The sequence below is a fragment of the Chiloscyllium punctatum genome, chromosome 8 (assembly GCF_047496795.1).
Source record: "Chiloscyllium punctatum isolate Juve2018m chromosome 8, sChiPun1.3, whole genome shotgun sequence".
Lineage (NCBI taxonomy): Eukaryota > Metazoa > Chordata > Chondrichthyes > Orectolobiformes > Hemiscylliidae > Chiloscyllium > Chiloscyllium punctatum.
Window position 1 is genome coordinate 42996621 of NC_092746.1, and position 16244 is coordinate 43012864.

At 38.0% G+C, this 16244-nt stretch overlaps 1 protein-coding gene across 4 annotated transcripts in view; it reads left to right on the forward strand.

The window, feature by feature from the left end:
* ica1 (islet cell autoantigen 1) overlaps nt 1-16244 on the forward strand; it is a 135147-nt gene that overhangs the window by 90534 nt on the left and 28369 nt on the right. For all 4 annotated transcript variants that reach the window (XM_072575413.1, XM_072575416.1, XM_072575414.1 and 1 more), the window contains one exon: nt 10294-10530. In XM_072575413.1, the coding sequence (XP_072431514.1) occupies nt 10294-10530 (237 nt within the window). The remainder of the gene's footprint in view (nt 1-10293; nt 10531-16244) is intronic.

Sequence of the window (16244 nt, forward strand, 5' to 3'; positions counted from 1 at the left end):
AGTGAAGTGACCACCTTTTGCCATAATTATGCTGTGAACATTAAAGCATAAAAAATTAAGATTGTGAAGCAGAAAATAGTTTTTACCAACATTCAGTAAAAACTTGGCTGCTTTTTACTTCAGTTACATCTTGCATTTCCCTAAAATTCCTTGATTCCATAAAGGTCCAAAAAAATTGCTTATCATCGATTTAAATAGACTTAACTGTTAAGCATTTGCAACCCTATATGCTGGAAGATTGCAAAGGTTCATAATCCTTTAAGTGAAGAAATGTGTACACCTCTCCATCTTAAATGACCACTCTCTATCTCTGATAGTAGTACTCCATGTTATAAGTTCCCAAACCATTGAAAAACCACCTCCCATTGTCCGCTTTGATAAGCCCCTCAATTTTATATGTTTCAATTGGAACACCTCTCATTTGTAGTATGGCGGTCTCACACTGCATGGCAGTCTCAACTTGGCATGGTTGTTATCTTGTCCAAAAGGGGTGGTCTCAGTTTGGGGTGGAAATTGTGTTTGGTCGCGGCTTCCAGGTATTCCAGCATTTTAATCGACTTACCCCAAACCAAAATTTATCTGAGATGAACTTCTCCTTAATTTTCACTTTTTTTTTCTTATCTATAACTTAGGTGGTTAATACAGGCACCATGGTGTGGCAACTTATAAAACTTTTCACTTTGTTTTGTAAAAACACATGTAACAATAAATTGCTGTTCTATTCTATTCTTCTGAAGTCATTTCTCATAGGATAATCCCCTCAACTCTGGGAATAAATGTAGTAAACCTTCTTTTAAGGCATTGTATCTTTTGTTAGATAAGGAGAGCAAAGGCAGTTTTCAATTCTCTTTCCCATAGTGGGTTAGTGACTGTAGGTATTTAATCAGGCAGGAGAATGGCAGTGGTGACTCCAACACATTCCTGCCTCCATCCCATGGGAAGGCCTTCCTGCCTTGCTGACAATTAAGGTCCTTCAATGGGTAACTTGTGTATACTGCACGCACTTAAGTACAAGGTAAATGAACAAGGCAATCAGGTCTGGAAGCCAAATATCGAAGGAAATGTGTCCTCTCGAAATAATGGGCAGATGTGACCTTTGTTAGTAAAAACATGAAGTTAAGTTGTTAGCAAGAAATGATTATAGGGTCAGGTGCCCTGAGGGGCAACATTTTCATGCAGAGGGTGGTGTCTGTATAGAACAAGCTACCAGAGGAACGGACGGAGACTATTACAATTACAACATTTAAAAGGCATTTGGATGGGTATATGAATAGCAAAAGTTCAGAGTGAAATGTGCCAAATGCTGGCAAATGGGATTGGATTAATTTAGGATATCTGGTCAGCATGGACGGGTTGGCCTAACAAATGTTGGCCTAAAAAAAGGTGACATCTTGTTAATGAGGAATAACTTAGTTTTTAACTTTGAGCTGTTAGCAACAACGTTGTTTTATAGAAAACCAACTTGGTCAATTTATTCCGTGATAAAATAGTTTTTTAATATTAATCAAATTTGAGCCTTTAACTTCTAAAGTGTACCTTTACTTCACTCTTAAAAATATATACAATGCAAACAAAATAATTTATGCATTTTGCTTCCTGGTTTGCTTTGTGTGAAAATTCTTCAATGTGAGTGATTGCTTACCCAGCTTGATGTTGTTCCAATTTTGTTAGAAAGGTGCAGTCCTTGAGATATTTTAAAGGTCAGTTTCTCTGATATCATTGCTTTCATCAAGAGGCCACAGTAGAATTAGATAGGTTTTCCACAGTTCACAAGACTAATTTGAGCAAATCCATAAGTTGGAGCCAAACAATGCAATTGAACCATTTGAACAATTTGCTTGTATCTACAGTCTAGTCAAGGCCCTGTAAATTGGCATGGAGCAGAAAGAAATCTTTTTGTTCACTGATCTCTTTATGAATAAATGGACAAAATGGTGGGATAAAACATAATACAAATCAAAACATAATACAAATTTAATGAGTTTCAATTTCATTGCGCACTGAGTTAATTGAACTACATTTAGACGCAATTTCTCCTGATTCAGCTCAGAGAAAAAAATTACGAATTACTCTTGATTTCTAATCAGAAAATGTTGCTGGAAGCATATTGTTAAGATTAAGCTTGGATGTAACATACTTAACAATAAAAGAAAAGTTCCCAACCCCTCTTCCGATTTCACACATGAACATTTTTCATATTTAATATTTTTATATTTAATATTTCACATATGAAGAACTATGACAATCACATCTTTAGGAGGTAAAAATTAGACACTGAGGTGATAATTTTAAATTTTTTTGTCACTGTCTAAAGTGGGTGATGGTGAACTGGCAGTCCATTTTAAATAACTCCTGACCTTGAAATCATTGGTAGTAAAAGTCATGGGGTTCTGTACCGGGAGTGAGATTTGCTCAGTCAGCTCATTGCTTCAGTTGCTGAAGACAAAAATCTCCTCTGAGTTCAAGGCAGGTAATCGTGTATGTTTATATGAATATCAAGAAGTTAGAAAATTGTCAAAGTGCTACTTGCTACTATCCAAATAATCCACTTTTTCTTGTATGGGTTTTTTTTTAGCTTTGGCTATTTTAAAATTCATTTAAATGACAAAAAGGTACATTGAGAGCATACAAAGAAGATTAATATGGGCATTACATTTTTGATTGAAGTTTCATAGCCTGACAATAAATTGCTAATTGATGCAGACAGGACATTACAGCTTTAATGCAATTAAAACAATATCACCGTATGCTATTTTCATTCAGGTCATTTTTGAGATTTGAGAGAGCAGGGTAAATACTGTCCAGTTACTTTAACATTGGTCAAAAAGAAGATACTGGAACCTTTATTAATTTAGCAAAGTGTTCAGAAAATGTCAGTTCAGTCAGGTCGAGTTAACATGATGATGTGAAAAGGGAATAATGTTGGATTAAATTGCTGGAGTTTTTTTGAGGCAGTAACAAGCAATTTGGATAAAAGGGAATCTGTGGATATGTGATACTTCGATTTCCATTTTACAAAGGACCGTATCAGAGATAACTATGCAAAATAAACCCACATGTTGTAAGGAGTAACATAATAGTGTGGATAGAGAATTGGTGAGCTAACAGAAAATCACGTAGGCATAAATAGATCTTCTTTGGGTTAGGAAGATATAATGAGTGGCATGCCACACACTGGGGTTTGAGAAGTTGCAACTTCTATTACTGACTTGGATGAGCAACCTGAGTGTATGGTAATTAAATTTGCTGATAACCCAAAGTTAGATTGGAAGTAAGGTGTAAAGAGGAAATATAGATTTTGCAAAGAAAAATAGATTGGTTAAACGAGTGGGGAAAATATTTGACGTGGAATGCAATGGGAAAATGTGAGTTCAGCCAATTTGAAAGAATGGAAAAACAAAATATTATTTAAACGGAGAGAGACTGCTGAACTCTGAAGATGCAGAACGATCTGGGTGTTCTGGCACATAAATCACGTTAACGTGCAATTCAACAAGTAATTACAGGAGTGCAAATAGTGTCAATTCCTGTAGGGCATAGAATATAAAGGTGGGAATGTTCTGGTACCGTTAAACAGGGCATTGATGAGACCACTTCTGAAGTACTGTGTACAGAAGGTTTATTCGACTGCTACCTGGGATGGGGGTGAGACTATGTTGAGGAATTATATACTGTGGGGGAAAGTTGGACAGCTGGACCTATATCCATTTGGAATTTGGAAGAATAAGTGGTGATTTTTTTTTAAGATCGATAAAATCCAAAGAGGATTTGGTAAGATGGATACTGATAGGTGCTTTCCCTTGTGGGAGAGAGTACAATTACTTGAAACATAATGGGACTTTAATTTAAGACAGAAGTGAGCAGAAATATTTAAGGCCAAGGTGAGTAGAAATATTTGAGTTTATGGTGTGTGTTATGGAAAGTTTCCACAGCAGTATGTTGGGTAGCCAACGAGAAGCTGAGCTATTTTAGATCTAGTATTATGATGAAAAGGAATAATTAACAATCTTGTTGTAATAATTGTCACAGACTCTGATGGTTTAACTTCAGTGCATTAGGATATTTCCTGTCCATTGTTCCTTTGTCAAGCCTGTACTCTAAGGTAGGGATCTTGATCTCTTCTTATACCATGAGCCTGGCTTCAGTTTTGATGGTGCGATTTTAAACACTGATTTTCTTAGATGACCAAAAGCTTCACCAGAGATTTCAAGTGACACTGGCTTCTTTGTCAGTGTCAGCCTTTTGTGAAAAATAACTTACTCAGTTTTAGACAGCACATTTGGATCAGCTCAGGCTTGGAGGGCCGAAGGGCCTGTTCCTGGGCTGTAAATTTTCTTAGTTCTTTGTTCTTGCCATGAATCCTAATCAATAGGGGTCAGGCATATTCTTTTAAAACTTCTTTATGAAGAGTTTTAGTCTTCTGAATGTCAGGTGTAAGTCCTATCATCTTATATGCCTCAATAAATGTGTTGATTATTCACTGAAGATCCATCACTGGCAGAGTACTTATTGTAGCATTATCAGCATATTGGAGTTCAGTGATAGAAATTGGGATGATCTTAGTTTTTGATTAAAACCATCTTGAGAGCAAAGAGTTTGCGATTCAATCATTAAATACACTGCGGATCAGGAGACAGCTTGTTTTTTGTCAGGTCGAGCATGGCAGCTTGGAAGATTGAATTAAAAAGTTAGGTTTATGCATTTATGAAACACATGCCCTACATAAATGTTACTCCATGAATGCAGTGAGCTCTTATAACTTTGTTGTTTCAATCAAAAAAGGCTTTGTTCTTTGGAAGCAATTCCTCCAAAAAACCTAATATATGTTCTTAGATCAGTTGACAACCTTTAATTAGATTTAAAGCCATGTGATTTGTGGATTTATAACTTATGAAACAAATGGTTTATGAGTGTTATTTGTAATGGACATCTCCAGTATTCTTGAGAAATTAATGGTCAGAAGAACAATGTTTGGAATTTGTTTGAGTGAGACTAAAATAGCAAGAGGCAGCTGATATATTGGTTGGAGTTATTTGTAGGCCATCAAGTAATAGTGATTTGTATGGGGTGTGGCATTGGAGATGAGAAAAGCATGCAGAGTATACAGTTGGCATGAGTGACTTCAATCTGCATATAGACTGGGTAAACCACTTGAGCACTAAAGCATTGGAGAGTGAATTTCTGGAGTGTGAATGGAGTTTCTAAAGCAGTAATTTGAGGAGCCAGCTAAAGGACAAACTAATTGAGCATTATGGATCGAGAGTGTGGTGCTGGAAAAGCACAGCCGGTCAGGCAGCATCCGAGGAGCAGGAAAATCGCGTTTCCTGATGCAGGGCTTATGCCCGAAATGTCGATTCTCCTGCTTCTCGGATGCCGCCTGAACTGCTGTGTTTTTCCAGCACCACACTCTCAACAATAATCTTTAATGGACTATTGCATGTCTTGCAACTTGCTTACTACATTCCTTCAAAGTGAAAAAAACTTCACAAAAAAATCAATTGTGGATAACAGAAAGTTTAAAATTATATAACATTAAAAGAAAAATGTTGTTAAAGTTGCCAGATAAAGTAGGATTGAGAAATTTATAGAAAGGAGGATCAAGAAACTGGTCAGGAAAGGGCAAATAGATCAGGAATGCAATCTAGCAAAGAAAACATAACAATTGGCTGTTCAGGCTTCTAAATTAAAAAGGAAACATTTTGGTTAAAATGAGTGTGGGTCTATTACAAGCAGCATCAGGAGAATTTATAATAGGCAGCAGAGAAATGGCAGAGTGGCTAAATGATTACTTTATGTCTATTTTCACTGAGGAAAATTCCATCTCCAGAATTAGAGATCTAAGAGGCATCGAAGGAAATTAACATTAGTAAGAAAATTGTACTCGAGAAAATAAGGCTAAAAGTTGACAAATCTTTTGGATGTTACATCCCAAAGTGTTGAAGGAGGTGATTATAAAAATAGTTAATGAATTGGTGACTATCTTCCAAAATTCTACAGGTTCTGAAATGGTTCGTGTAGATTGGAATATCTACGTCACCCATTATGCAAGAAGGAAACAAGAGAGAAAACAGGGAACTACAGATTTGTTAGCCTTACATGACTAATGGGTAAAATGCTAGGATTAGTGATAAAGAATGGGGTAAATAGACACCTGGTTATAGTGACAGAGATGGGAAACAGTCCAACTTGTCCATGCTGACCAGATATCCAAAATTAATTTAGTCCCAATTATGAGGATTTGGCCTATATCGCCTCTTAAACCTGTCCTATTAATTTACCCATTCGGATGCCTTTTAAATATTGTAATTGTGCCAGCCTCCACCACCTCCTGTGGCAGCTCATTCCACGGACACACCCCTCTTTGCGTGAAAAAGTTGCCCCTTGAAGACCATAGCAGAAGAGATTTGTCTTGTGCCTCCAACAGAGGTGAGGATTTTGTGTGAAGCTTGAAAAGCAAAGCAGGTTGGACAGCTTCCGAGGAACGGGAGGAAATTCAACATTTTGGACGAAACCTTTTCCGTGTCCTGCTGAAGGGTTTTGCCCTGATACATTGGCCTTCCTGCTCCTTGGATGCTGTCTGACCTACTGTGCGTTCACATCTATTAACTCTGGCTTTCAGCATCTGCAGTCCTTACTGTCTCCAGGTGAGGATCTTGTGTTTGACAAGGCATCTGGCCAGATCCATAGCAACAGACTCATGTTTGTCAGACTGAAATGAAACTTTTTTTCATTTCAAGCAGTTACAGGCCAGTGACATCCATTATATCATAGATTCCCGTTTCTCCACATGCATTGCCTTCAATGTACAAACAGATGAGATATTAGAATTTGTTCTCCAAATCATTTTAACCTTGAGCAAATGCTTAGCATTCTTCTGTAACAATTCCAGTTGTAATGAATGCTTGAGCATCTTTAATAGCATAAATCTTCATATTGATTATGAGGAAAGCTTGCTCAACTGTCATTTGAATAGTGTTATAATTCAAATTCTCTTCATGTTTTTTCTTCCTCGCCATTTCGTTCATCATCTTAGACCTCTACTGTGCATTGACATGAATATCTTTACTGATATATTTTGCATGCTTTTTCTCTGTGTGCAGCTTGTCATAGTTTTTAGATGCACTAAATTAAATTGGCTACGTGTATAGCTTTATACAATTTTCTCACACACCACGTCATGGTAAAATAGTTGATTCTGAATTACATGAATCAAGCCATATGGTTATCATACCAATGGTCACAGCCTTCCCCAGCTATTAATTATTGGCCTCCAACTATAATGGTTTCAAATTTTCTTTCAATATTAAATAATTCCTTACCTAAGATACGATATACTTGCTGTAGATGGAGTTCATTGAACATTCCGAGGACTGATCCTGGGATAACAGGATTATCATTTGCAAAGAGATTGGATCAACTAGGCCTGTATTCACTAGAATTTCGAAGAACAAGAGGGGTTTTACTGAAACATATAAAACTCAGATAAACCTGAACAGGATGGGTGCATGGATGATGATTCCTCCTGGAGTGAGATGGGAGGGGGGAGGGGTGTGGTTGGATGAAAGAAGGGGAGGGTGGGAGGAAATATGGTTGGTGGGGGGGCGGGTTGGGTGAGGGGTCCTGGTTTCAGGATACATGATAGACCATTAAGGGCTGAGCTGAGGAGAATTTCTGTTGTACTCAGAGGTAACCCTGTAGAATACTCAATCACAGAAGCATTGGAGATCAGGTCACTGTAAATACTTAAGACTGAAGTACATAGGTTTCAAGACACTAAAGTTGGAGGGTTATGGGAAGAGTGTGAATATGGTATTGAAATGTACGGTCAGCCATGATCACTTTAAATGGTGGAACAGGCTCAATGGGCTGAATGGCTATTGAAGCTCATATTTCCTGTTTCTATTGCAGTGATTCTGTGTAATTTTTGTTTTGAAAAGGCCTGTATTTGGTAAATATCGTGACTAATACAAAAGTGTGTCCAATAAATTAACATCTAAAAGACTGTGCTCCTTAGCTTTCTTTTGGTGCTTTGCCACAAATTGGAACAATCCTGTAACTACTGGTATATCTTCAGCTACAACCCTTGGATGGAGAAGTTTTATTTTCTCTCGAGTTGATTTTCCAGAATGTCTGTCTGTTGGAGTTATTCTGAGTAAAGATCTGTCAATCTTTACTCATTGCTCAGTCCCTTAATGCCCAGTGCAAACGTGATTTTGATGGCCTGTTTGTCTGTTTCACTCATTCCTAAATCTAGGAAACATTTTCTATCCATTGGTGAACCAATTTGAATCCATACATTATATCCAATGTATTGTCTGTGCTCTACTTTTAGTTACATTTGCTGATGTAAGAGGTGCACCTAAGAGCCAGAGATACCATTTAAAACCTGACAATGTTTTGAGAAACAGCAGGTCAAACTCATAAATATACAGTAGATGAGAGTGACACAGTGTTTGGGGAATATGAAAGTGGACAAGCTATTAAACCTGTTTTGAGTGCAAAATTAACAAGACTCTTCAAAAAAAAAGCATGGTTTGAAAAATAACCGTGAAATCCCCAGTTGTTTGTAAAGTGTCGTAGAATTGCTATGCTGCCTGAGGAGGCCATTTGCGCTATCATACCTGCACCAGCTGTCTGTGAATTTTAACTTGCGCCAATCTCCTGCCTTTTCCCTATAACCCTAGTTTTTTTTTATAAATAACCATGTAATGCCCTTTGAATTACAATGTTGAAACTATCTCCATCATAGTTCAGGCAGTGCGTTGCAGACCTTAAGTACCGGTTGTGTGAAAGTATTTTTCGTACCTGGCTTTTGTATATAATAGCTTGTGAAGGAGGGACTAGGAAGATGTCATGGCTGGAAAAACAACTGGTCAAGCAAAAATAATGCAATCTATAAAATCAGAAGGAAGTACTGAATTTGTGCCAAGCCTAACTTGAAGTAGGTTCTGGATTAGTGGTGCTGGAAGAGCACAGCAGTTAAGGCAGCATCCGAGTAGCTTCGAAATCGACGTTTCGGGCAAAAGCCCTTCATCAGGAATAAAGGGCCAAGAGTTCATTTATAGAACTTTTCCTTTCAAATGAATTATCTCGTAGACTATATACAATTGCTTAAGGGTTAGAGCTGGTAGATTGAATGACCTTTTCCTTTTACATTTATATTCTGAATTGAAGCTAAAGTGTATTTAAATGTTACTATCAGATGTAACTGGTAACAGTGGCTTAGCAAGAAGCTGAGCAAGTGTTGACCACATTTGCTTTCTACCAAAATTTTGACACTGGAGTCTGGCAGCTAAATGGTGGGACACTAGATTCTGAAAGTATGAAATAAAGCCCAGTGATTATGTAGTGTCCTTTTAAATGAATTTGCTCATAATAGCTATTAGGGAGTTGGAATTGGGGTACGTAGCATGGTTTTCTGTTCTGAAGGCTTAACTGTGTAAATCTTTTGAGAATATTCAATCCCATTATGTTTTTCACAGAAGCCAAATCTCAACATGATTATTTCTCTCTCTCAATTTCTCTTTAATGGACTTGTTCTTGTTGAGTATCAACAAGCTGTTACAGGACAAGGTGGATTGAACAAATTTGCACTCACAGCAGGTAAAGATCTGGACTAGAAATACAAATCATGTCAAAATATCACCACGTGGGACAGAATTTTTTAACCATCTAAATAAGCACAGATTTATAAAATTTATACTGTTCTTTTCATTCTGTGGTGAATAAAATAGAAAATACCTTTAAAAAAAAAGTGACAAATTCAAACTATGTAGTATTGAAGAGAAATGGAAACCATCTAATTATTGCAAATATTGTTTTATGTGTAATGGAAAATGATTAGAATGGGTGATCATTTGTTAACAAACACCGAACCATAGCTTGTGGTAGAAGATGGGATTGGAATAAGTGGTGATGCTAAGAAAAAATAATGTGCACATAGATATAAAATTTCTCAAGAAAGAGATATTGCCAAAGAAAGAAGCATGAACAGAAGCACTTCTGCATTTTATTTAATATCCAATCAACATTTTGTCAGCATTCTTTACTCAACCAACCCATGTATAGGTACTTTGTATAACAGAGCAATTATGGTCATAACAGAACCAATTTGAGGTAGTTAAGCCTTGTATCAAATTAAAATTCTTATAATGATATGATCAAATAATTAATCTTTTTGTAAATTTCTGAGAATGAGCGTTTCATGTTTAAATATTCCCATGCACACTATCAACTTGCAGGATTTTCTGTGAATATTAATATCTGAATGGCATTATCTATTTTTAATTCTAGCCTCAACAGCTCTGCTGACCAACCCCATGGAATCTCGCACAAATGAGAAGGATGAAATGGCACTACTGAATGAAATCCTAAATGGTACTTCACTTGAGGAAGGTGACTTTAGCAAGGAATGGCAGGCAGTATTTGGAGAAGATCTCAGTTTCCCCAACAATCCAGCAGCTGGAGAATCAGACCAATTGCCATCACCTTCAGGCTTCCTTCCTTCTCAGTTGTTTGACAAAAGCTTGGGTAATGTATCATTTTCAGTTGCCAGTAAGTAAGGCTGTAACTTGATAGTAACATCTGCATAACATTTTAGATCAATTGCATTGCGTCCCTTAAAATTGCTTATCTGGTTACTCATTGTAGTGACTTTATACATCTATGTTGGAACTGAACCAGTAATAGTGGTCCAACTTTCCATAACGTTGTGCTGTTTAATTTGTATTAATGCAAATCATTTTTAAATGTCAGTTTATGATTCAATATTTATATTGGTTATCTACAACTTCTCTTAATTAGTTTGCGAATCCATTTAAGGCAAAGTGCAATGTTTGTCCATAATTTGTATTTATTTTCCTCAATTATCGTTACAAGTGGTTGATGTTATGAATTGTTCCAAAAAAGGGCACTTGGATTGTCCCATATTACCTGTACTACTGTGTGTAAAAGAAAACCAACAAAATGATAATGAAATGAAACGCTACCACCAGTACAGACATTGAGAGGGAATACTCCAGCTGCCTTAATGTATATCTAGGAAACGGGCAGACAAAAGTTAGCAAATCATGAAGGTATATTTGGTAATATCTTGTGATTTTCCAACTTTTTGTTGCCTGTTTGCTATTTTTAGGTCTGATTACTGCCATGGCCAGAGGACATGTGTGGGAAAGCACGAAGCTGAAATGGGTGTAATGCTGCTTAAATCTGCATTGATTTCCTGTACCAGATGTCAGGCTCTAAATAACCCATTAGAGTGCAAATTTTGCTGTGTGTGTGCTGCCTATTTGCCCAAGATATTGTGCAACCTAACCAGTAGCTAATGCTGTATTATAATGCAACTTTTTAAAATGATATCAGGAGAAGCAATGTTATTCCTCCTGGGCTCACAGATAAACAATCTTCCAACCTATTGCCTGTTTGTTCATGGCCACCCTGAGAATGATTCACCCTTCCCCAGATCTGATATTTACTTTATCCTTACATTTGGATGTGGGTTTTGCTGGCTGGGCCAACGTTTAATGTCTCGGTGAAGGTGCTGATGAGCTATCATCTTGAACCCGTGTCATAATTGGTGCCTACAGACACTACAGTATTGTTAGGATGGGAATTCCAGGATTTTAATACACTCGGCAATTTAGTTATCTTGGATCTGCTGCCTTTGTCTTTCAAGACGGTAGTGACTGTTTGTTTGGAAAGTGTTATTCGAGTAATCTTGGTGAGTTATTGCAGTGAATCTTGCACATGGTTCACACTGCAGCCATAGTACATCTGTGGTAGAGTGAGTGAATGTTGAATATAGTGAATGTCAGTCAAGCGATTTTTGTCCTGAATGGTGTCAAGCTTCTGGAATGTTGTTGGAGCTGCGTCTGTCCAGGCAAGTAGAGAATATTTAGTTATGCACTTGAGATGTATCTTATGGATAATGGGCAGGCATTGGTGAGACAGGAGGTGAGTTACTTGCCACAAGAGTCTTAGCCTCTGACCTGTTCTTATAGCCACAGTATTTGAGTGGTTTCAATTCAAGTTTTGGTCAATTGTAATGCCCAGGATGTTGACATTTGGGGTCACAGTGTTCGTAATGCCATTGCATATAAAAGGCAGTGGTTAAATTCTCTCTTGTTGTACATGGTCATTGCTTGGTACTTGTGTGACATGAATGTTATTTACCACTTAATGCCCAAGCCTGGATTTTGACCAGGTTTTACAGTATGTGGGATTGTTTCAGTATCTGAGGTAGTGTGATTGCTGCTGAACACTCAGAAAATCCACACCTCTGGACCTTAAGACTGAACATGTCATTGATGAAGCACTCTGAGATGGTTGAACAGTAGGATATTTTCTCCCCCTACCTCCCATTGACTCCAGTTTTGCTAGGATTTGCTGGGAAAATGTTGATAAAGAATGCTGAGTTAATTCAAGCAAGTGGTACAATCAATAAAATGCAAAATAACCTATCTAAGGTTCTTGCTACCTGATGGTGAGATAGCCAACCTTCCTTCTGAGGAGGAAGGGCTTAATTGCTTAGCAAAAATCTGATATTTAACCTGTCACCCAATCATCACACTATCATTCTTCTCACCATCTCTTGGGAAAGAAATCAAGCTATGCGTTAACATGTAGGTGAGTAGAGTTGAGGAGCTGCAAAAGGGAAAAAGATCCTGACATGCCTCCTAGCAGTAGCCAGGATGTGGGAAAGAAAATAAATCAGGAGTAGTAAAGGCATGTAAGAAATGCAATATTACAATAATCATGGGGGACTTCAATATGTAGTTGGAATGGGAAAATCAAGTTGGTAGCAGACCTCAAGAAAAGGTACTCGTGAAATGTCAAAGATGGCACTTTAGAACAATTTGTGGTAGGGCCCACTATGGGACAAGTATTTCTGGATTTGGTGATGTGTAATGAGATAGACATGATTTGTGAGCTTAAGGTTAGGAAACACCAAAGATGCAGTGACCAAAATATGATAGAATTCACCCTGTAGTTTGAGAGGGAGAAGTTTGAATCAGATATATTACAATTGAGTAAAAGTAACTGCAAAGACATAAGGAAGGAGTTGGCCAGAGTTGATTTGAAGCAGAACCTAGGAGGGAAGACAGTGAAGCAACAATGGCGGCAGTTTTTGGGGTAATTTAGGAGGCACAGCAGAAATTCATCACCCATAAGAAGAAACTTACTATGGGGAGGGCAAGTCAGCCATGGCTGACAAGGGAAGTCAGGGACAGCCCAAAAAAAGGTATACAATGTGGTGAAGATTTGTGGGAAGTTAGAGGAATGGATGCCTTTTAAAAACCAGCAGAGGATATCTTTTTTAAAAAAAGCAATAAGAGAAATGTTAAGATATGAGAGTAAGCTAGTTAATAATATAAAAGAAAATTGCAGGACTTCTTTTTATAAGATGTATTAAAAGGTAAGAGAGAGGCAAGAGTGGACATTGGACGGCTAGAAAATGAAGCTGGAGAACTGGTAATGGGGAACAAAGAAATGCAGAGGAACTGCATAAGTACTTTACATCACTTTTCACAGTGGAAGTCATCAGAATTCCAAAACTTTAAGACAGTCAGAGAACAGAGGTGACTGTAGTGGGCATCAATAAGAAGGTGCTGGGGAAGCTGAAAGATCTGAATACTCAAAGGAATATTATACCTGACAAATCTATTAGAATTCTTTGAGGAGGTAATGAGCAACTTAGATAAAGAAGAGCCAGTGGACATGATCTATCTGAATTTCCAGAACGTCTTTGTCAAGGTGCTGCACAGAAGGCTGCTAAATAAGATGTTATAAGCATCGCAACTGATCACGTCACAGCATTAGTATTCTGTTTGAACAGTTTACTGTTCAGAATACCGTTCAGTTTACTGTTGAGCAAATAATTCCAAAATTCTGATGGATTCTTTTTATAGTAATATTCCATTGTGACTTCCAAAATTAGTCATTCAGTTTTGAAATATGAATGTATTGTCAAGTGGGTAACACTGATTTCAGACAGGATATCTGGATGAGTTAGATTTACATACCAATTAGAGAGCAATGATTGATGTAAACACTTTAGTGTCAATCTCATTATCAGGAGGATTACAGCTGAACTGACCTTGGTTAAATAATTTAAATTAATATGTTTCTTGAAAATGTCATTCTCAAAGCAACTAAAGCATTGGAGTGAGAGAGAGGAAAAGCTGTAGTAAAAATTAAGTGTAGCTTCCTGCTTCAGTTTCAAACTGAGAAATATATGTTGGTTGGAAAATATGAAAACTGTTAAATAAAAGGACCAACTTCATGGCAAATAATTTTGATATTTCATACATTTTTTTATTTGCAAGAATTTTTAAAGTTATTTTCTCTTTTTTTTTTGTCTTGACACCACACCCCATCTGTCGTTGAGATTGAATTGACCAGCTTCATCCTGAGCATTTGTTCTAAAAGTGATTGTTGAAGGTTATCAAGGGCATCCTGGAAATTCCAAAATGCCTGATGCCAGCTGAGATCAAAATTTTACAGCTCAAGTTACCAAAAAGAGAACAGACACATATCACTAGTACCTTGTGTATCAAATCAATAATTTTGGATAAACCGAGAGTCCACTAATGTCAAAACTATAATGAAGATTTCATCAACTATGAGGATGAGAGAGAAGTGTATTTAAGGTAAAGAAGGCAAGGTTTTCATAATGGCTCAAATTCCACAATTAAATGGGGTAGTATTTAACGCCCTCTTGTATCTTCACTTGGTGTCAGTGGGCATTTACTGAGGTGGAAGGGTGGCAGGTAGTGTCCCACCCTTGCTGCTATTAAGACCCCTGAGTGGACAATTAATGCTCTCCTGCCACTGATGCTATTCACCCAATGACAGGCAATCCAACTTTCTGCCAATCCCACTCTACCACAACTCCTCCAACCAATGCTTACACATGTTCAGTAATCCTGGGCCTCTGGAAGATGTGGTACTGGCAACAGCTACCACTTCCTTGGTGGCACTGCTGAACAGTGAGGTGTTGCCTTCCTCTGGATCTTGATGGATAGATTTTCTGCCTCAGAATCCTTGATGAAGCCCTGAAGAAGGGTTACACCCAAAACATTGACTTCTGCACCTCCTGATGCTGCCTGGCTGGCTGTGTTCTTCCCAGCCTCCTACTATCGACTCAGAATCCTTAATGCCAGGAAAGGGACATTGCTACCCGGCTTGGTGCACGAATGGTCTAATCTGTAGTGGCCTTTCCTTAAAAGACCACATGTGGGGTTCTCGTTTGTTATTGAGCTGGCTGGAGATAGCTCCATCAATGAGAAACATCTCAATCTCAAATGAAACCTTCCCTGTCAACCACTGTGAAGAATTGTAAGGGCAACAGAAAGAGAGACATCTGTGAATATGGGATAGATGGAACTGTGAAAGATATAGAGCTAGATTGAAAGAGAGCACAGCAGCTAAGGGAGAGGTGATTTTGGCAGGTGGGTGGCAATATGAGAGCAGGTATATGGGCTTTGATGGAATGAGTAGCTGGACAGGCATCAGACTTGATGTCAAAGGGAGACAATTATAAATTAGATCTGAGTGCAGAGGGGAAGAGAGGAAAATATCAGATGCAAAGAAGCAAAATTAGATTTGAGTAGAGACTTGGATGAGGCAGCCTGCAGAAGAAAGGGAATGGGAATTGAAAGATAGGGACTTGAGAGAGAGAGAGAGAGATAGGGGAATGGGACTGGAAATTATGTCCCAAGAAAGGGGGGGGGGCTTTGGGTGTATGGAATTCAGGCTTAGTGGAGGTCTGGGTTTGGGTAATCAAGATTTCATAGAGTCATACAGCACAGAAACAGATCCTTTGGTCCAACTTGTCTTTGTCAAGCAAATACCTTAAAGTGACCTAGTCTCATTTGCCAGGACTTGGCTTATATCCATCTAAACCCTTCCTATTCATGTGCCCATCCAGATGCCTTTTTAAATGTTATAATTGTACCAGCCGCCTCCATGTCCTCTGGCAATTTGTTCCATACGTGTCACTCTCTCTGCGTGAAATATTTGCCCCTCAGGTCCCTTTTAAATCCTTGCCCTCTTATCATGCCCTCTAGCTTTTATATTCCCCTACTCTGGGGAAAAAAAGATCTTTGTCTATTTACCCTCCCCATGCCCCTCATGGTTTTATTAACCTCTAAAGGGTCACCCCTCAGCCTCTGATGCTCCAGGGAGAAAACAGCCTATTTAGCCTCTCTCTGTATCTCAAACCTGCCAATCCTAGCAGCATCCTT